The 21479-nt window shown below is 36.7% G+C and overlaps 7 protein-coding genes across 14 annotated transcripts in view; 3 read left to right on the top strand and 4 right to left on the bottom strand.

Annotated features, from left to right (window-relative positions):
• Positions 1 to 499: 499 nt before the first annotated feature.
• Positions 500 to 2554, bottom strand: LOC107041170. Of its 2 annotated transcripts, none has more exons than XM_015261598.2 (2): positions 2057 to 2554; positions 500 to 1380 (listed from the first exon to the last, which is right to left on the bottom strand). In XM_015261598.2, the coding sequence occupies exons 1-2, from the start codon at positions 2502 to 2504 to the stop codon at positions 770 to 772; spliced, it is 1059 nt and encodes a 352-aa protein (XP_015117084.2). In that variant the 5' UTR covers positions 2505 to 2554; the 3' UTR covers positions 500 to 769. The 2 variants fall into 2 exon arrangements, with proteins under 2 accessions (XP_015117084.2, XP_015117086.2); XM_015261600.2 differs by having other exon boundaries at positions 500 to 1368.
• A 35-nt stretch (positions 2555 to 2589) lies between these two features.
• Positions 2590 to 4930, top strand: LOC107041171. Its single transcript, XM_015261601.2, has 5 exons — positions 2590 to 2737; positions 3294 to 3437; positions 3513 to 3619; positions 4417 to 4513; positions 4583 to 4930. Exons 1-5 carry the CDS (start codon positions 2689 to 2691, stop codon positions 4669 to 4671), a joined length of 486 nt encoding a protein of 161 aa, XP_015117087.1. The 5' UTR covers positions 2590 to 2688; the 3' UTR covers positions 4672 to 4930.
• Positions 4867 to 7926, bottom strand: LOC107041169 (kanadaptin). Its single transcript, XM_015261597.1, has 2 exons — positions 7108 to 7926; positions 4867 to 6354 (listed from the first exon to the last, which is right to left on the bottom strand). Exons 1-2 carry the CDS (start codon positions 7837 to 7839, stop codon positions 5032 to 5034), a joined length of 2055 nt encoding a protein of 684 aa, XP_015117083.1. The 5' UTR covers positions 7840 to 7926; the 3' UTR covers positions 4867 to 5031.
• Positions 7927 to 8028: 102 nt separating this feature from the next.
• On the top strand, positions 8029 to 9653 carry LOC107041141 (ubiquitin-fold modifier-conjugating enzyme 1). The gene is made up of 4 exons (XM_015261547.1): positions 8029 to 8239; positions 8322 to 8453; positions 9192 to 9359; positions 9432 to 9653. The coding sequence occupies exons 1-4, from the start codon at positions 8117 to 8119 to the stop codon at positions 9513 to 9515; spliced, it is 507 nt and encodes a 168-aa protein (XP_015117033.1). The 5' UTR covers positions 8029 to 8116; the 3' UTR covers positions 9516 to 9653.
• On the bottom strand, positions 9596 to 12118 carry LOC107041140 (arginine-hydroxylase NDUFAF5, mitochondrial). Its single transcript, XM_015261546.2, has 3 exons — positions 11362 to 12118; positions 10275 to 10459; positions 9596 to 9965 (listed from the first exon to the last, which is right to left on the bottom strand). The coding sequence occupies exons 1-3, from the start codon at positions 11916 to 11918 to the stop codon at positions 9679 to 9681; spliced, it is 1029 nt and encodes a 342-aa protein (XP_015117032.1). The 5' UTR covers positions 11919 to 12118; the 3' UTR covers positions 9596 to 9678.
• Positions 12119 to 13386: 1268 nt separating this feature from the next.
• Positions 13387 to 16080, top strand: LOC107041157 (mediator of RNA polymerase II transcription subunit 27). The gene is made up of 5 exons (XM_015261564.1): positions 13387 to 13450; positions 13977 to 14501; positions 14672 to 14944; positions 15206 to 15506; positions 15862 to 16080. Exons 2-5 carry the CDS (start codon positions 14314 to 14316, stop codon positions 15994 to 15996), a joined length of 897 nt encoding a protein of 298 aa, XP_015117050.1. The 5' UTR covers positions 13387 to 13450; positions 13977 to 14313; the 3' UTR covers positions 15997 to 16080.
• An 84-nt stretch (positions 16081 to 16164) lies between these two features.
• LOC107041167 (glucose transporter type 1) overlaps positions 16165 to 21479 on the bottom strand; it is a 54967-nt gene continuing 49652 nt past the window's right edge. For all 7 annotated transcript variants that reach the window (XM_015261588.1, XM_015261587.1, XM_015261589.1 and 4 more), the window contains one exon: positions 16165 to 20979. In XM_015261588.1, coding sequence (XP_015117074.1) covers positions 20876 to 20979 — 104 coding nt within the window. In that variant the 3' untranslated portion in view covers positions 16165 to 20875. The remainder of the gene's footprint in view (positions 20980 to 21479) is intronic.

The raw sequence follows: 21479 nt of genomic DNA, 5'->3' as shown, positions 1-21479 counted from the left end.
GCATCAAACAAACATGAAGACTGGGTTGTATTTAATTACGTTGCCGGATAAGCTCGGAAGTGTACACTAAAGGCTGAGACGAGTGTTATCATATAATTATATTATTTAACGACGAAATGAAAACTGAATTTTCCTCCTATCCCTTGACACTGTGTAAATATCGTGGAGTAATGGCGAAAGGTAAATGTTTTATATAGGATTATAATTTATTTATTATAAAAGAAGAAATATAGTGCGATTGAGATTGAATAATGGGAAATACTGTGAATTATATTGATGAAATGAAATTGCATAATACGAGATGAGCAGCCACAGACACCCAAAACACACATGACTGTAGATAATTTATAACAATCGCTATTGTCAAGTACTACGTGTATATATTTATATGTGTATGTATGCATCATGCGGATACATATACGTATATCTATCATTGCATATTACACTAATAAACGATAAATAAAACGTAATGTTAAAAATTTAACTGCTGGTTCAACCATTTGTTTATATTCCTTTATTTTCACTTCCAGGTTCAATAATTATATCCACTACTGAGTCGTTTTTACACTAAACTTTAATAAAGAAAGTTTGAATTACTCCTTTAACAATATTTTAGTGAATTTGTTTTATATCAAAATTTATTTTGCATTAGGAGTTTTTACAACGTACAAAGGATGGAGAATATCTTTAACTTCTTATCTTAGGTAATATCATGAGCCTTTAATTGAAGAAAACATTGCAGAATGGGATGTATTTACTTCCTCTTACCCTAAGAGTTGATCATCTCCTGTTGAGAGCCATTTTCGTCAAGAACTTTAGCGCTGTTTTCTTCTGATGCATTTTCAATCTCATTTAGAACTTGGCTATTCTCACCTCTTGATGCATTTTCGTTTCCCTCAGGAACTTGAGTGTTGTCATCTTTTAATGCCTCTTCATTCTCATCAACAATTTTATTGTTGTCTTCTTTCGATGCATTTTCATTTTCATCGGGAGCGTTAACGTTATCTTCTTGTGGAACATTCTCGTTCTCCCCAAGAGCTTCATTATTGTCTTCCTTCGATGCATTCTCATCCCCATTAAGGACTTGACTGTTGTCTTCTCTCAATGCATCTTCATTCTCATCGAGAACTTGACTATTTTCTCCTCGTGATGCATCTTCGTTCTCATCAGGAGCTTCGCCGTTGTCTTCCCTCATCGAGTCATCATTCTCATCAACACCCTCACCATTGCATTCCTTTGATGCATCCTCTTCAGTCGCATACAGCTCATTCTTATGTTTTTTGAATAGTTTAGCAGAGAGAGTGGGAATGTCCAATGAATCCAGGAATTGATTCAAGGATTTGCAGGAGATGTCAGCATTCACTGAACCTGTACAAGAGGCTCATCAGAAAGGGGAAGAATTATTCTTTCTATTGAAAAGAAAATTATTAAATTTCATCAACATTTCAACCGCTCATTAACATTTTAAAATAAGTCAGAAGTGTCCATTTTACCCCAATTTCCCCTAGATGAAAATGGAACGAAGAATGGCATGAATGGCATTGCAGTCAAACTAAAATTTCCTTTCCCTTTGAAAAATTGTACTTCAACTGAATAGCGAAGTGGTAAAACGGTTTAAATCGACTTATCTCTTAGTTGAGTTTTTGAAGAATATCTCCCAATCTAAAGGAGATAATGAAATTTTCGTAATAACCTTTTTTCTGGAGCAAATTGAGTGCTACAAGAAAGGTCCTAACAAAAATTTAGCTATCTCCCTTAGATTCCGAGATATTCACTAAAAACTGGCCCATTGTCAAAATCGACTTAAACCGCTTTACCACTTCACTACTGAATAGTTTTCATTGAAGAATCAACATTTCGACAATGGAAATAATCGAAACCTGTGGCCTGAAATTAGGTTTCTAAGGGAAAAGAAAATCTTGTTGGACTGTAGAAGAAAAAGAACGCAAAATGACAAATGAGAGATGCAAACTTCAGAAGAGAAGTGTGATAAACGAAGAAGAAGAGTGTTCATGCCCACAATGAAGTGTAACAGATCATGAATTAGCAACAATACCATGAACAATTTCCCTGTTGATATCAGGAACCTGCGTTCGACTCCCCTCGATCTGCACGGTGCCAGTGTGAACCTCACTGATAATCTTGCACCGAAGACACCAAACATTGAAGACAGAATAGAGTCCGATTCGTCTCTCGTGCACAAGATTTTGCAGTGAAAGAAATTGTTTGCACTTGCCGCACTTCAAGCTCTTCACGAGGACCTCCAAGTCGACAATGCGACTGCCAACGAAAGTGTTGAAATCCGGGCGTTTTGCAGTCTCCACTTGAGCCACAGGTTCTGCCATAACCCTCAAACTCTCGGCCTGAGCTCTCTCGTGTCTCTTCTTCCAGGCCTCAGCCACCGCCAATTTCATCCTCATTTTGTGATCGAAACTCTTCTGCGATATGAACTTCCCCTTGTACTTCAGTGGCATTCTCCGTTTTTTCTCCTCACCCTCTTCCATTCTCAGCGTTTTGAGATCCTCCGTGATCCTGTTTTGTTTACACCGGTTATCGTTCTTGTGTGGAGGTGCCTGTGGAATATTTAGTTCAGTAACTCTCCACCAATCAGCTGTGCACATCTGGCCTGACTGAACTGACAGCATTTGACGTTTTTAGAAACTTTAGTGAGAAAAACATTGAAATACGATGGACGAAGAGGATATTCTGCCTCCTAGAACTCCATATCTACCAATAAGTAAGGAAATTAAGTTTTAATTCATTTGTGAAAATCCATTTGATGTTTTTGAGTTCGTTTGGAAGTGTTTTGAGTCGTTTCGAAGGTTAGACTATCTTCGAATGCATAAATTCGCCTGTTGCTGTGTCATTTCCTTGATTGAATTAAAAACACTGGATTTAATGGATATCGGAATACGAATAGTGAAAATACCTAGGGGAGGGCGGGGTAAAACGGCCCCTTTTGATTTTTTCAAAAGTGTTAGCTCAATCAATTTTAAATAAAATGAAATAATTTTTTTCCATGGAAACTACACTTCTTCCCCTTTAGAATGAGCCTAGACTGATCTCAATTAATGGATTTGTTTCTGAGTTACGAGTATCACAAATAAAGTTAAAAGGCCGTTTTACCCCACTCTCCCTTAATTATTTTGATTAGAATTTTTTTTATTATAAGCTTCCGGACACTGTATGTAGTCCACTCAGCATAGAAGAAAGAGAAAGTAAAAAATTTACATAAAATAATATGCGTTCCCTCCTGAGTTTTGATTGGAATAAAAGTGAGAAATCTCTTTTAGTCTGGGCTGCAATAGCCTCAGTTGGATGGTACGTTCTGGGACTCCTAGTGGCTGGCTTCTTCGCCTCTCCGTACATAGCTGACAAATACAGAAGTTGGAAGAGCAGAAGGGATGAACAGGATTATGAGGAGAGGTACAAGAAAAGTGAGTATTGAATGTTTTCATTTTAGAGTAGAGAATTCTCCTCCTTTCTTATACTTTGACGAATGCCTTCCACAGATCCTGACCTACAAGAGGAGCGTTTGACGTCGATTGAAGCAGCGAGACAACGCATGCAGTCCAAATACAATGAAACCGTTGAGGAAGCAGAACGGAGGAAGGAAGCTGTGAGTAATTCGTCAATTAAATAGTGAATAATTGAAATCCTTCTCGTTTTTTTAATAATAATATGTCCTACGCCATGGGGCTTAATGTATGTCAATTGTAGTGAATAATCTTATATTAAATTTCTGAAGTTAATATCAAAGTTTCCGAAGGAAGTTTCAGGAATGTATTCTATTTTTTTTATATAGGGGAGGTTGGGGTAAAACGGACACTTTTGGCTTTTTTTAAATGTTAATGAGGGGTTGAAATGTCGATAAAATTTAATAATTTTTTTTTTCAATACAATTCTTTCTCTTTGTGATGAGCCTAAATTGAGCTCAATTGATCAATTTGTTTCTGAGTTATGAATAATTTAAAAAAAGTTTAGTGTCCGTTTTACCCCACCCTCCCCTATAATACATCCAGTGTGAGTTTTTTTGAAGCCAATCTATTCGGCGTATTGTGTCATTAGATTTTTTACAAATGATGATTGCATACATTAAAGAGATTACGATCATACTATACTATATTGTATATACTATGTATAATATACAATATATAATAGAATACTATATGTATTATAAAATATAATGTGCATAATAAAAAAATTAAATAAACTGATAATAATAATATGCATAATGTATTATAATATAGTATATTATGGAATATAATATAATAAAGTATCGTAATATCTTTAATGTAGTATATCATAATTTATGAAAAATCTAATGATACAATACGCCGAATAGATTGGCTTCAAAAAACGTTACACTGGATTTCTTATTAAAGAAAACAGCCTTCGTAATCTAATTATTTTTAGGAGAAAGAGGAAAAAATGAGGGAACTCCTTAAATACAGTGATGAGGCTGGTGGCCACAGGCTCGGTGGACCGTCGACTTCAAAGTCGAAATATAATGGTAAACCTTAATTCATTAATTCATTCTTTCCTGTTCTCATGACGTCCCTAATTATTTCAATAACTCCAGATTATAATCCACTGACGGGAGATACAACGCGAGGATACAAGCCCCCGAAACGCAGTGCCTGTCGTGGCGGAGGCTGTGGTGGCTCCTAAAATTCACTCATAGAAAACTAATTAAATAATTTAACTACAAAAAAATCATTGTCGCCCCTCCGGAGCTTTTTTCCCGGAAATGGGGCTCCTAAAGACCACCTAACAACCTACTTACTTCGACTTAATTCATGACATACGTATTATCCATAAGAAACGTGCAATGATCATTGTAATCTGTGCAATAAGAGTGAAAGATACAGATCTATTACTTTTAATTTACATCTCAATCAAATGTTCAATAAAAATGTTCTCACAAAAATATGTCGTTTAAATAAGCCATCAATGGGAAAATTAATGATAATCCCCGAAGGGAATCGAAAATATTTACAATTTTTCACACACTGTCAAGTCCTTGGCTCATCAATACCCGTATTTGTCGTTGAGGCTGGTTTTTCCATCTCCACTCTGGTCCACTGGAGGCACCCACATGGAATAATCCTCGCTGTTCAAGTCCTCAGGGTAATTCTTTCCTATTTCCTTAGGAAGTCTATCAGCTCTTCTCCTCTGATTCTTTTTCACCTTCTTCGGAGGGATTTCTGTCGAGTGACTGTTCCCTCCAATCTCTTCATTTTTATCCTCCTGGGTCACTTCCATGGGCTCTTTTTCCTCTGAATCATCATCTCCCTTCCTGCATTCCTCTTCACCAATGAACCGTTGCTCAACAGCTTGCAGATCAGGTCTCCTCAGTCCATAACGACTGCTGCTCTGAACACTCTTCTCTTCACACGCCTCTCCTGACCCCTCAAACTCGAGTTTCGGCATTCTCTCTAATTTCTCTTCCTTAGCATTCACGGACTCAACTTTTTGCTCTGAATAAACTGCCTTCAACGAAGGCATATTCGCAGGTTTGGCAATATCAATGAGTTTCCTCAGGCCCTCCTCTTCCCTCCTCAAATGCACAAGCTCTGATTTCATCTTGACAATGTCAGATTTGCTGAGCAATAAAGTGCTCAAATGTGACATGAATGCGTCCAAAGCGTCCTCACTGGAGTTATCATCCTGAGCACTCTTGGCCTTTCGATGATTCTCCAATGCACTTTCAATTTTATTAATTTTCCCCTGAACTTCTGAGTGTTTGTCCATCAACGACGAGTAAGTCTCGACTTTGGCCTCCAATTTTCCAGCATTTCTCATCCTCTGCTCGCGTTTTCTCTCGACTGTTCCAGTTCTGTCCAGGAAGTTGTCCTCGTCAGAGTCGTAGTAGTCCTCCTCTTCCCAATTACGAGACTTTCGTTTTCTCCCTTCGTGCGTGGCTTGTCGAAGTAAGCCATGCCTGTCCAGGATTCTGCAGGCCTCCAGAGCACACTGCACCACAGACTCCTTCTTCTTTCCCTTGACCAGGGCCTCTGCCCTGGCAGTTCGTCCACCGTCGATTGGCAGGTCCACCCAGCACAGGAATTGCCCCAGTCCCTTCTCCTCGGTCTGATACTGGAGATCGTGGCCCTCCCTCTCGAACCATCCCCTCAGGGTCTTCTTGGGGTCGTCCAGGAACAACTCCTCGTTGTTGGACTGGGCGTACGGGTTCTCTGTCAAGTCAGTCTCTTCGTCAGCATCTTCACCCATCCCCCAATCAACCCCTTCAGCTTCCTCTTTCTCTTTTCTCATTCTTTCGAGCTCTGCCTCCTCTTCCTGACACTCTTGCTCCAACTTCTCACGCTCTAATAGCTCCAGTCGCCGCATTTCCTGAACGGAAAAATCATTATTTCTAAGATTATGATTTTTTTTATTGAAGAAACCATTTATTTGAGAGTAATTCATCTTTAAGACATTTTTCGAGGCTTTGAAATGAGATTCAATTGATTGAGATTTAAATGAGATCTATCTAAAATTGAATCATTTGGTCAGGAATTATTGACGATTTAAGGTGCTTCATTTCAAACAACCTCTCCAACTTAATTATTTTCGTTATAGGAAATTTCTATTCCATTCTCTTTTGCCATGACTCAGTTGCATGGAGAATTCACACGAAAATACCGCAGACGACAGATCGAATTGTTTAAATTTAAAAGAACATTTTTAAAAAATCTTGTTCTTTTAAATAAATTACTATGTCATTCTCTTCCGAGAATTTTTATGATTATTCCATATTTTCTAGCTCGTATGAAGAGAAATTGAATAGAAATTAAGGAAAAAATGCAACAGAATAAATGGAATTGTAAAAAAACTCTCAATCAACAATGAAATTATTATCAAATTAAATTTGAATTCAAAAGAATATTTTTTTTAATTTTATGCTCCTCTAAATAAATTACTATTTCATGCCCTTCCAAGAATTTTCATGATTATTCCATATTTTCTGGCTCCTATCAAGAAAAATTGAATGGAAATTAAGAAAAAAACTGCAACCAAATAGATTGAATTGCAAAAAACTCTCAATCAACAATTAAATTAACATCTAGGTACCCCCCCCCCCCCGACTAAATCACTCAAGTATACCTTCAATTCCGTCACAGAATATTCAGACTCCTCCTCCTCATCCTCAGGTGGAGTGGAAATAATAAACTTCCTCTGACTGCACCCAAACTTGATCATATGCCCTCCCTTCAATTTCACATAAGTCTTCGGTCTGATTCTACAATTATTCCAAAAAGTTCCATGTGTGCTCTCCAAGTCGTACAGATAGTACCCACTGCCATTCCTCTCGTCCCCAGTCTCCCTGTACTGGAGAATAGCATGATACCTGGAGATGGTGGGATGCTGCAGGGGAATATCGCAGACTGGGAGCCTCCCAACGACGAAGAAACTCTGCTTCGACAGATCAACTACGCTCAGGATAACCCCAGACTTGAGAACCTCGATTTTGTAGCCTGGGGGAGGCGGACCAGCCCAGGAAGGCTCTCTGTAAGGGAGAGGAAGGGTCATCTTCTCTGGAGCTGGTGGAGGCTTCTCAGGCTCGATTTCATCAGGCGTTTCACTCTCCTCTCTCTCGTCGTCGCTCGCTGCTGAGGCCTCTGACAGTGAATCTGGTGTGACAGCAGGTGCAGCACGTATTCCTACGATTTTCCCTCGTCGAGGACCGATTATCAACTGTGGCTTCTTGAATGCCTCTGGGGGCGCCTCTTCAGGGGGAGACTCACCGACTTTTGATTCAGAATTTATCGAATCATCTTGAATTTTATTCTGAGCCTCTGATGATGGAGTCTCAGCTTTTTCCTCACTTTGCTCCATTTTTCACTGATTCACAAATTTTTAACAACTCGTTTGTGACAAGTAAATGACAAAAAGAGAGGTTATGACCGGTTTGTTGACAGTGCGAGCTGGTGCGAGCTACTGACGCTGTTTTCATGAAGCGAATGGCGAGGAACGTTGATAAATTATCGATGGAGTGACCAATAAAAAGTGAGAGGTGGACTTCAGGGTTCAGTGCATCGTGAGCATCGATGAGAGATTGTAGAGAGTGGGTTGTTATTTGGGATTGGGATTGAGTGAATAAAAATAGATAGGAATGGTGGACGCCTCGACGAAGAAGAGCCTGAGTGGGATTCCACTGCTGCAAACGAGAGCTGGCCCTCGGGACAAGGAGCTCTGGCCCAGGAGGCTCCAGGAGGAGCTGATATGTCTGATACAGGTGGATCAATGCTGCCATCAGTGTCTAGTGTTTATCCAGCCATATGGCACTGTGATTCTAACGTTTTGCGTCTTGCTTCCAGTACACGAAGAATAATAAGGCCTCTGACAGCCACTGGTTCCACTTGCAACCGAATGAGGGGGGAACCAAGTGGTTCGGAAAATGTTGGTATGTCCATAATTTGCTGAAGTACGAGTTCGATGTTGAGTTTGACGTGAGTAGCAAGATCTATTGTTTCTACGATATTCTTCTTAATTTAATTGAGTCTTGGGTTCGACTGAGGTCATGGGCATATTTATATTTAGCAAAATGAATGCTTCAGACATTTTTTTGAGTATTCATAACTCAGGGATGAAGTAGTCAATTGCAATCAGACTGGGCTCATTACAAACAGAAAGGAGATTATTCTTTAAGGAAAAAATATTCCATCAGCAATCGAATAAGACTCTCAACGGGTCGGGAGGACCCGTACATTTATCTGAGCACCTGTAATTATTAAATAAGCTGTCTCAAAGAAATTTAAATATTAGCTACCTAGGTCGCCCATTATTCACAAGTCACGAATTTTGGTTTGACCCTGTATACAGGGTCAAACTAAATCAATGTGACTAGTCAAAAAGAAATTAATTTTAATATTTTGGATTGTTATAAAAAATTGCCATACCATGTGTTCTTGAATTTAATAGAAATTTCGAATTTATAATTTTTTTTATTATTTTTAATTTTATTGTTTTATCATTTGAAAAAAATCTAGAGTCCATTTTGGCCCATTTGTCCCTAATAACATATGCATACATTGGATTAGGCTCTAGAAATTAGACTCTCGAGACTTTTCATGTTCTAAAATAAAATAAAATACAAATTTAATAAATATAATAAAATTCTTTAAAATTTGTATTCATTCATTTTTCTTCCTTCCCCATGATCACAATATTTTTATAATCATTAACAGATTCCGGTAACGTATCCCGTCACTGCTCCCGAGCTGGCATTACCAGAATTAGATGGGAAAACGGCTAAAATGTACAGAGGAGGAAAAATATGCCTGAGTGACCACTTCAAGCCATTGTGGGCTCGTAACGTTCCCAAATTCGGAATTGCTCATGCAATGGCCCTCGGGGTATGTCTTGAACGAGTCCTCCCATGCAATTATCCCTTGAAAATGTATAATATAAAATTTATGTGATTGCAGCTGGGCCCCTGGCTGGCAGTGGAGATCCCCGACCTCATCGAAAAGGGAGTCATCAAGCACAAGGAACAGTGTGACGCGAAATAACGATCAACTAATTCTAAAATAAATTCTACAATCTCCATTCCCATTTTTCTGTATTCAATAATGAAGTGTTAGCCCACAGATGTTTTATCATACAAAAGAGGACTTTATTGAGTTGAATAAATTATATTTTACATTTTACCTTCAACATTTTCAATATTTCCTTCTACTTCTCATCGTCTAATTTTATCTTTTTGGTGTCTTTGATGATCTCGTCTAGTTTGTACAAGTCTTTCAAGGAAACCTCTCCAGTCCCTCTGTCGAGGGGCTTTGGCTGTGAGGCATCTGGCTTCCAACCCAGCATGTAAATTATTTGAAACGTCGCAGGAACGTAAATACTACCATCCTCCTTCGTCTTCCCATAAAGCTCTTCGTAAATTGCTGCAGCTGCCAATGCAGTGTCTCGTTTCAGGTGTAATTTTCGATTTCTCGCTGCGTTGTTCTCCGCCATGCCTAACAGACGAGAGAAAATATTTTTAAGCATTAAATTTCTTAATTAAATTCACTGAGAAAAGTGAACAAAAAATTCTCTTTAAACATTTTTTGACTTTTATCAAATAAACAGTAAAAATTTTGAATAATGTCATAAACTTCATCTTTGCATAAAATAGTTTTCTAGAAACTGGGAAACATTGTGCATCGATAAAAACATGATTGAGCATAAATTACTTGGGGAAAGCTCGTAATCTTCGAAAATTAAAATTCTGAAAAATCTGGTGTCATTTATAGTTTGAAAAAATCGTTCAAATGACCAAATGTTACCTTTTAAATCCCACATGAGTTCGAACATGGAAGGATACCCAACGAGCATTTCATCGCAATCAATAGTGAGCATCGTGAAGCCAGCCCTCGTCATCAAGCTCCCAATGTCCCTGATCTGCGTGAAAGGTGAGACGTGAGGAGAGATCCCTCCATCCCTCTCCAACTCTGCGAGTTGTAAAGAACTTCTGAAGGAGATAATCACAGACAATTGTACACCTACTCCCAATCATGCCTATAAGAGGGTGGGGCAGAATGGATTCTTTCTATTTTTTTTCCCATTTTCATAAAAAATCAGGTACAAAAAAAAATACAGAAAAACTTTTGATAATCAGAAATTTTGATAATCCGAAATAATCTCCAATTGCCATTCAGTTTTGCATAGCCCTGGAGTCTCCGACAATTGTGATTGTACCATCAAAAAAACGTTGAAAAAAAGCTGAACATTTTCAAAGAGCGTTTTTGCATAATATTGGGAAATAAACTCAATAGGGAGGAAATTGCAAATTAACAATTTGATGTATCTAATGGCTGTTAGGTCGTTAGTTACCATGATAAATTATCCATTCACTATTTCCTCTCTATCGGACTTATTTCTCAATCTTTATTAAAAACGCTTTTTGAAAATGTTTTTTTTTCTACTTTTTCAAATTGTACAATCATAATTTTTGGGGACTCCTCCATGATGTAAAATCCAGTGGAAATTGTGATGTATTTTACATTATGAAGATGGAAAAACAATCGAGATAACCCGGGCCTTAATCAACAAGTCACTAGCGAAATGGTAAAGCGGTATAAGTCGATTTTGACTATTGGCCAGTTTTAAATAAATATCTCGGAATCTAAGGGAAATAGCGAAATTATTGTAATTTCCTTTTTTGTAGCTCTCAAGTAGCTCTACAAAAAAGGTCATGACAAAAATTTTGCTATTTCCCTTAAATTTTGAGATATTCATTGAAAACTGGGCAATAGTCAAAATCGACTTATACCGGTTTACCCCTTCACTACTGAATTCAATGAATCACTGAAAAAAAATTGAAAGTATTTGTTTTGCCCCACTTCTCCCCAATCATACCTGCTGATATTCTACCTCAGTTCAAAGAGAGAGTCGCCCCCGAAAATGGCAGCCATAAAGACCCCATCATTTCTGAGGCTCTGAATAATCCTGCTGAAGCACCCAGGGAGATCATTGACCCAGTGAAGACTCAAGCAACTGATGACCAGGTCAAGACTGTTGTCCCCCAGGGAGAAGCTCTCCTCATCCAGCACCTTCCTCTCCACCTCCACCCCCTCAGGGGCCACAGCTTGCTCAACAAAACTGGAGGACATGTCAGCTAAAATCAATTTCTTCACGCTGTCGGACTGGATATTCCTGGAGACGTGTCCACGACCGCAGCCCAGGTCCAAGGCGCACTGGAACTCCTTCTTGATATCGAAAACCCTGTCAGCAAGTCTATACCCCACTTCCTCCTTCAAATAGTCGTACAGTTTGACCTCTGGGTCCCTAGCTGCTCTCTCACGTTGCAAAAGCTTCGCATTCCTATCGAAAACATTCATTACACTATTGGGGGGTAAATTTCTGTAACATTGAGAGGTACTTATTCTTCGCATGTTTAGAAGTCGAGTTTTCGTGAGGTTAAGAGTCATTTTTGTCACTTTTCGCCTGTGACAGCGATAGTTCACAGTTTATTTCAATTTCCGGAGCAAAAAACGAGGACTACTGGCTGTTATTTCCCCTTCAATCATTGAAATTTAATTAAAAACAAATGGAATTCTTTTCGGAGCAACAAAACATTCGCTCCGAAACGAAACGTTGCGGGGCTTGAGGCCAACGCTAAAATATTATGAGTGTGAAACGTAAAAATAAAAAATTAGGAAAGGAGAAAATCTCTGCGCAACATGTCTGCGCACATCAACAATGGCCGACTGATCTCGCAGTGTTGGCGTTCGTCACCGGATTTATGCGAAAATCAAGGGTAAAGCCGTCAAAATAATTATTAAAAATGTAACTAATAGTTGACAACAAGGGACGACAATAGTTTCATCATAAAATCTACGATTATTCTGACGAATTAAAGTGTTCAAATGTAAAAATAAAACCTGTGCGCAACATCTCGGCGCACATCCAAAATGGCGGACTGATCTCGCGGCTTTGGCGTTCGTCACCGGATTTTAGGCGAAAATCAAGGGTAAATCATCAAAATAATTACTAAAAATGCAATTAATAGTTAATAACAAGGGACAACAATAAATTCATCATAAAATCTACAATTATTCTGATGAACTAAGTCTTGAAACATAAAAACAAAAATTACCATGAATGAATGGCGAAAACCTGTGCGCAACGTCTCGGCGCACATCAAAAATGGCCGACGAGTCCCGCGGTTTTGGCGTTCGTTACCGGATTTTAGGCGATATCAGGGGTAAAATCATCAAAATAATTCTTAAAAATGCTATAATTAGTTGTCAATAAGAGACAACAATAATTTGATCATGAAATCTACAATTATTCTGATGAATTACGCGTGTTAGAACGTAAAAACCAAAATGCACAAGAAAACAATGAAAACGTCTGCGCAACATCTCCGCCCTGATGGAGTCCCTGGCGATCATCTGAGTATTTTCGAAGAAATTACTGGTGAGATCAGCAAAATAATTAATAACAAAGCGATAATTAATTAATAATGATGGACAGCTACAATTGTACAAAGAAATGGTTGAATATTTCGATAAACTACGATTTTTAAAACGATGTTGAAGTTTTGAATAGTGGAATTTTAAAGTCTCCGTGTGACCGACGTATTTGTGACGCCACGAGATGACGCCTGGAGGCAATTCCGGACAATAAATCGAGGGTTTGTGCTGTTTTGATGAATTAAATGACTTTTTATTCAATTAAAAACATTATAACACTAGGTAATGAGTGAAAATAGTGGACACAGGATTTTACTAGAGTGTTAGTGTTGTGAATGTGATGAAGTTGTTTTTTATTAATCACTAGTGAATAAGTGTTCTCGGGAATTTCTTTGTCGACGTGTGTGTAAATACGTAAGGTGGCAGTTTCAGTCATGTTTGTGTGGTATTTAATTTCGAAAATGTTTAGTGCAAGTGATCGTGAAGACGAGCTTCCGGAGGGATTGGAGAGCATCTCGGCGTCAAGGTGAGGATTTCAACCTCTGGTGAGTCACTAAACTTTACAATTGAATTGAAAATTGACAGTTTTCAATCATCAATATCCCGAGATTGGCTGACACGATTTCAACAATTATCGTTTTATCTTGAAGATTTTTTTTCAGCCTGTGAAATGAATTTTCACTCGTCCCAATCGGATCATTAGATCTAGAGATATTGATAATTTAAGATCTGTTTTATTACACTTTTGATTTTTTTATTTATCATCGGCCCATTTTGACCTGAATATCTATTTGAGATCTCGACGACAATTTTTGGGTCTTAAGGCCCATGGACAATGCCAATAATCCGCCAAAATCAATCCCATCAATTTCTGCTTCCCAATGGAAGCATTAAAATGGTTCTATTTTTCGATTCTCAAATCTTAAAAAACATTTATGCATATGATTATTTGACTCCCCTACACTTAAATATCCCCTAAATTGAATTTTCCGCTGACGAATATTCTGTTATTTTGAGCTTCATACATTCAAGTATTGAACTCGCGGTAAATTATTATTAAATTATTATTAGTTATCGGGATCTTGATTCAATCAACCATTTGAACTCGGGGAGGGGAAATTGGCCTCAAGCCGTCTGAAGTTTAACGAACGTGACTGCATCATAACAACAAACTTAACCTCGAAAACGACTCGTGGAGATTTATACCGCTCGCTACGTGTTTTCCATCCGTCATTACTGACAATTAAATGTTTACAATTATTTAAATGATCAGTAAAGTTTGGAATTGATGTGAAAAAGACTGGAGAGTCACAAAAAACTGAAGAATCGCGAAAATCGTGGAGTGAGTGCGTGCAAGAGTGAATTTGATGAAAACATTCTTAACTGAGTTGAAGTATTTGAGTGAACAATGGATCATCAGCAGCTGCAGCATTTGAATAACGCTCTCACAGCTGTACGAGTCCTCAGATCTAGTGTCAGACAAGTGTTTGATTCTGTGGCGAATGGGCTCACATCGGATCATGGGGATGAGAACAAGGATTCCAAGTATTTGAGTGAACTGCAGGAGTTGTTGGTAGCAGCACATTCCAACTTGAGGTGAAACCACGGTTTTATCCACATGTCTACTAATATTCATATTAACATCATTTTTTTCATTTATTTTAATCAACTGTTGCTGCTTTTTTGGAGTTTCATTTTCATTTTTGTGAGGTATTTCTTCAGCAAAGGGGTTTTTTTCGTTTATAATTGTGTTTTTTACGGTTTAGAGACGTTGAGGCGGCTGTAGGCACCCTAAATCCACCCTCAGGTCCCTTCAGCCTCGGCAGCACGACGTACCTCAGTCAGGAAACCAGTCAGGAGAGACAGGCGTTGTACAGTACTCTCGTGAACAGTTACAAATGGTGTGACAAAGCCCATGAGTACAGCAACGTTGCACATGTCCTTCTCAGTCAAAATTCGTTGAAGAGGTCGTACATAAACACCAGCAGCAGGTCCAAACGGGGGAGAATACAGACTAGCACTCATAATGTTTCCCCTGCGTAAGGAAAAATCCCATTTACTTTCTCAAATTCAAGTGATTCAGAAGTCAATTTCCGGCAAAATATATATCCTGACATTTTAATTATCTTACTAACCCTGATTTTAGCATCAGAATCTTTGACATCAAAGGAAATATTTAAGAACAAGTAGAGATTTCTTTAACTGCAAGTAAAATCTGAAGTATTCTTCTTCATTTCTGTTGATTTAATTCCGCTCTCACTTGATGTCGAATAAAATGAGTAATTTATTCAATTGATTAGCCAAGTGGACGCCATGTTCAGCACCCTAGACCGCCTATCCCCGGATATGACGATCACAATAACTCGGCCCTTTGCCTCGAACGCCATCCTCAATGTGACCATGGGTCACATTCTGAAGGGAGCGATTGCCTTCAAGGGGCTCATGGTTGAATGGGTTATTGTGAAGGGCTATGGAGAGAAAATGGACCTCTGGACAGAGTCTCGGCACAAGGTCTTCAGGCAAATGACTGAGACTGCACAAGCTGGAATGCTACATTTCCACTCTCCAACGATGCCAGAATACGCTGTCAGATCTTTCATGGTAAATCATTATTTTTATTATACTTATAATTAAAAGTTGATTTCTCTAATTTTTTTTCTCTGGATTTCACCGTTTAGAAAAAAAAAAATCAGAAGAAAAAACTATTGATTTTTGTCCAATATTATGTTGGCATATGTTTTTGTATTTAATTTTTTCAGACAAGTCCATGAAACAACAGTGAGAAAACAAAATAAAATCAAAATAACTCGTCTTCTCACGACCCCAGCAAAAGAATTACATCTAAAATGTAAAATAATTATCACCCTCATTATCACCTTCATTAGCACTTGTCACGAATCCCCTAAATACAAAGATCCTCCACTCCATACCCCTAATGACTAATTAAATCTTGCAGACGTGGTTCGGAACTTTCGCTAATGTATTCAGCCAGCCCTGCAAACGATGTGGACTTCACCTCCACAACGCCATGCCCCCGACCTGGCGAGAATTCCGTTCGCTCGAGCCATTTCATCAGGAATGCAAGCCCTAAGTGCATCTCCAGCCCCACAATCTCTGTACATAAATCAACTCATTCGAAAAAAAAATTGCAAATAAAAATCAATTCGTCAATTAATCACTGTATAATTAATGAAATTCTCAACGACCACTCGATTACTGTTAGTCATCTTTATTCATTGAATAACAAAATTGACGATAGTATAAAGTTGAAGGATTGGGAATTTGTTTTTTTTTATCGTTTTAATAATTTTTTTTCTTTCTTAAGGAAAATTATTTGCATACTTGCGTTAACAGATTTTCTTCTACTTCGATTAGTACTTATAGAAAGTTATCTCGGTACAATGTTGGATTACTTTTTTTTCCCTTCTCTCACATCTGTTCTTTCAATACGGCTTACGGAAGTTGGTCCACACAGAGCTTCCTGCGAATGAAATAAAGTAAAATAATTTGTGAATCTCGTGTGTCACTCCTCCCTCGCTTTTATCACTGACTTACTACAAACTGATTCTCAGAGAAAAATTATTCCTCGTTAACACAGTTTTCTATCGCATTTGCACTGTACACAATTCGATTTTTTTGTTTCTAAAAATTAGCGATTTCTATTTAGCGTGTATTGTTTATCTCCCTTTGGTTTATTTAATCACAGAGCTTTATATGGATTGAAAATGTGTGAAATATAGTTCAGAGATATTCCCTCAACTTCATATTTATTTATATATTTTTTATCTAAAACATCCATTCGTTTATGCTAGATCCTCTTGGAAATCATAATTCAAGGTATTAACGATTATTTACATTTATTCCATGGGTATAGGAGTATTATGAAGTGGACAGTAACTAGGCGTTTCTTGAGAAATAGAGGGAAATCGTAATCACTGATTTTTTTATATTTTTCGTGAGCTAAACTCAATTGCTGAAATTAAATAATTCAAAAGGTCTTTTCATTATTTCAAAAATATTTTGGAAACTGCTGTCTTTCGACATTCGTCGCTAAACCCAATGGTATATTGAGAAAATTAATATGTAATCCTTGAAATTCAGCAGTATCAACTCAAAGCGTGCACGAACATTTTCATTCATTATATAATAGCTCTGTAATCGATTAATTTTTCGTTAATCCTACCATATTTCCATCATGAGTATCATTGGTTTATTTATTTTCCTTCAATGCTCTAAGTGAGTTTTACATAGTACTCGTTATTTTAATATCATTCATGTAAATATAACTAGGTAATTATATTTAATGTAACTGTACACATTCACATTTGGAATATCTTTGGCGCTTGTTAAGTATTTTTTTCCTCCTTCGTATTATTATTTTTTTATTCAGCGCAAGTCATTTGAATGGCAGTGAACTTATATTTTACATTTTCCTCGCGTTCATGCACTTGTTCTCGTGAGTTATCAATTTCTGAATTTTTTTTTATTGTGATCACTTGCATCTTTTGGATCCAGATTTCAGTGTTTTGAAGTTCTTTTAAGGCTCTATCTATCTGCATCAATGATTTTTTCATATAGGAATCATTGAGTTGAAACTATTACGGGATTATTCAATTGAGAAAAAAAATAATCAGTAGATTCAGTTTTATTCGTCTTCTACTTCCGTTGAAATGAAAAATTCATTGTTGTAATTAACTGAAGAGATTGAGGATTTAATTGCCATTTTGTGATTGTTTTTCTCAGTTATTTAATTTTTCTCGCTTTTCTTTACTCTTATAAATTTCATCTGTCTATGAAAATCTGCGCCTAATAAAATTGTGTGACATTTCCCCAGTGAATTACAGTTATTATAACCATGAGAAAATTTTTAAAAATTTGTTTCGTCGCTTTTTCGGTGAATATTTTGGTTTTTACATTCCGTTACAGGCCCCGATGTCACAATGATGTTATCGAAGATTTTCTAGTTGGAAAATAGGATGCTTGTCTCTTGGTCGACTCCTCATGTTTAAAAATGGGTTTTATTGATGAATAAATTTACATTTTTGTCTTTTTTCATTAGAATTTAGCCATTCGATTAAATATCCGCTTGAAATGCATGAAAAAATACAAAAGTAATGATGAAAAATCAATTACAAACGATAACAAAATGAAGTGATCAATTTTAAGCGGATATTTGATGGAGCGGTTCACGAAGTTGACGAAAAAATGAATAATTACCCTCCATTTTTATTAATTCAATATTTATTCATTTGAATTCTATTTCACTGTATCACTCATTGTAAATTCTCGAATCAGGACGAATCATCCATCAATTTCACGCAGATAATGATGAAAATTCACATCGTTGATTATAAAAACCGAGATTTTTATAAAATCACATATTGATCAACTTCATTAATCCTCATTAGAATGTCAATAGTCCAATTGTTCTTTGAGTCGAAAAGTAACAGCAACTTTCCACACACACGCATCGATTTTAAGCCTATTAATAATTACTCTTCATTGTTTTGTTTAAACGGATATGCTATCATTACTTGATTCATTTTTCAATTTATTGTACCGCCATATTTGTCGTAAAAATCCAATCGCACTTGGTTTTTTTTTATAATTAAATTAATCATCTCCATCGAGTGACAAAGTTGAAATTTATTTTTGCAGCGAAAAGGCAAAATGTAAAATCCAATTTCCATTTTTTTAGTGTGAAATTCTTCCAAAAACAAATTATTTCAGGGGAAAACATCAAAACAAATTTTTTGCAAATATATTTTTTCAGTGTTTTCTTCTGAATGCATTTAGTATCGAGATAAAGTCACAGTTAACGAAATAGAATGGACTTTTCACATAATTTTTACCCATTCGCTACAGTTTTTAATACTTTTCCCTCCATTTCTTACGATTGAACGAGCTTGTACGTTATACTTTCTTTCTACCCCTAAATGCCTATCCTAGATCGTTAATAATAAATTTCTTCACCTCTCGGAGACAACTGGGATACACCAGAAATGCAGAAGAAAACCTTTTTATTTATCTCTCAATCGGGTCAACTGTTTTTATTGCCTGTTTCGTAGATTTCATTCCTTCGCTTTTCAACCCTTGAAAAACTTTAATGTCTCTCCTCAACGTCTCATAAATTTTCCCAACGTTTTTCCGTAGTTTTCTAGTGAATAGTCTGATTCCTTTTTTTTCTTAAGTATTACGTATCGATTACTGTGAAAGTCGCATCACTCAATCAATCGTGTTTTCTCATTTTTGCGAGAAGTTTCGTAAGCTTAGTAGAGACAGACGTTATTTCTTCAGGAGATGTTTTCAACTCTTCTATCAGTTGAAGGTTGAAAATTTTTAGTACAATCTGGTGAGTAGTTGAGTTTACACATCATTGAGGTTTATTGGGGAAGGGTGGAATCAGATTATTTGAATATTACTTCAATTATTTACGAATGATTCTCAACATAAAACTAATTTTTTTGAAGAGAAAAATGAATTTTAAAAAAACTTAACATTTATTAATTTTTCCTTGAGATTTTTTTCATAGATATTTCATAGATGAAAATCAATACATCAATAGAGAAATTCTTGCGCATGAATTTTCGAACTCTTATTTGTTTTAATAAATTCTATAGAGGAATTACAATCAACGAAAAACAAAATTTGTAAAAAAAACTGCTAAAACTCACTCCACCCCACCCCAAAAATCGTTAGAATTTCTTCCATAATTCATCAAGCTTTCGTCAACTACTCTCGCCAAGTATACAAGAAAGTGCACCGAGAAAACCCCTTCGTTATAGCCTGATTACAAACTGTACTATATTACCCTTTGATTATTGATATGAAATTGCGAATGAATTCATTAACCATTACAATTTTTAGTCTTTATAATTTTAGAATTGTAATAAACTTGAACAATAGAATTTTCCCCCCACCCCAATCCATTAAATTACGAACGAATAATACTGATAAAATTGAAACTGTTAATTTTATTTAACAATGAACACAAACAATCAATCACATGATGACGAAAAACTCATTCAACGATCAATTTACCTCGAATCAATGATTTTCCGTGGCAACCGTTGCCACATTAATGAGTAATATAGTACATTTATACATTCCCCCTCAATTACACGAGTGTATACGATATAAATAGGAGTATACAATTATTTACATCAATTTATGTACATATAATGGAAGGTCACCAGTCAATTGAGTATTAAAAAACATATTCGATTTAAATGGCACAAAATACTTCACTGAGAACGCAATTCCTCAATTTCCCTAATTAAATTCTGAGCAATAAATTTATCATCATCAATAATAGTTTTTTAATCGCTGGAAACCTTCCGTTACACCCACAATATCACTTCAATAATTCGCCCAGTCTTCCAACAAGTTCGATAACGCAATGATAAACAAATAATGATAATTGTCTATTTCACTCGGCAATCACTCAGAGTATCATTCATAATTCATCTTTAAATTCCACTAATTAAATAATTTTTAGTGTCTTGTTGTGTCGAACGTCTTTCATTTATTTTAAATAATTAGTGCAAAGCTGTTTTGTTGATTATTACGAACATCCCTCGATTGATTAATTTTACTGAATTAAAACTGTTGAACACTTTTTTGGGAAAAGTGAAGCACGATTTTTTTTTTAAATTTAAATTATCAACTATTTATCTTGATTTTTCATTAGAAGTGTTATTCTCCAGAGCTTTTGTATCCCATCCACGCTATCTTCACGAGCTGATACGGCGTCTCACTTCAATTTCCGGTAGGCCCACATTCCATGAAATAGCTGTGGCATTAGTAGCACGACGCAAACTGTTACGAAGGAATGTGGCGCACGCTTTGCTGCGCTCGGTTATTATTTCGTAAAGATGATTCTCGATTGTGAGACTGTTGGTGCTGAGTAACAGTGGTATAGGCGTACTCATTATCATAAAGTTGCCAATATTAAGAGGAGTTTCCCATTGTCAGACACCGCTGTTCGGAAAGCGTGGCGGGGGAAGCGGGGGCGGTGCTCTTTCCGGTTGAGCGGGAGCGATGGAAGAGCGTTCTGATCCAGCTGCAAAAACAACTGTTGGGGATTTCATTAGTTTAGGGGGGTTTCTTAGATTTCTCATTGTTTAATTGTATTTACAGTTTCAAAACTGCATAATTTTTCGTACAAAAAGAAGAAATGAACGTAATTTAATAGAATTCTCATCAATTTTCTGCCATTTCTGTAATTTTGAAAATATCTGAGAAAGGGAGAGGTTCAGAGGAAATTGCGGAAAGGTTTCTCTGACATTCTCCTCTAGACCTGATACTTTCGGAAATATTTTTGAACCCATTCCCTGCATACCAACATTCTAATTAATAAGTCAACGAATTTCCCATCGCGAAATTAATTATTCAGAAAAAAATGATTCATTTTGGTTTTGAGGGAGGCAATTGCATTTAGATAATGTAATATCCAAAAATTCGGGTAATTCATGCAAAACATGCGACACAATTATTCATTAACATTCCCGCTAATGACCTATACTGTAAAACACTCAGGTGGCTTAACTTGACACATTAAACTCCAAAAGCTCA

Source organism: Diachasma alloeum, unplaced genomic scaffold (assembly GCF_001412515.2).
Source record: "Diachasma alloeum isolate Michigan unplaced genomic scaffold, Dall2.0 Dall_scaffold_00358, whole genome shotgun sequence".
NCBI classification, from domain to species: domain Eukaryota; kingdom Metazoa; phylum Arthropoda; class Insecta; order Hymenoptera; family Braconidae; genus Diachasma; species Diachasma alloeum.
This window is presented reverse-complemented; position numbering and strand designations above follow the sequence as displayed.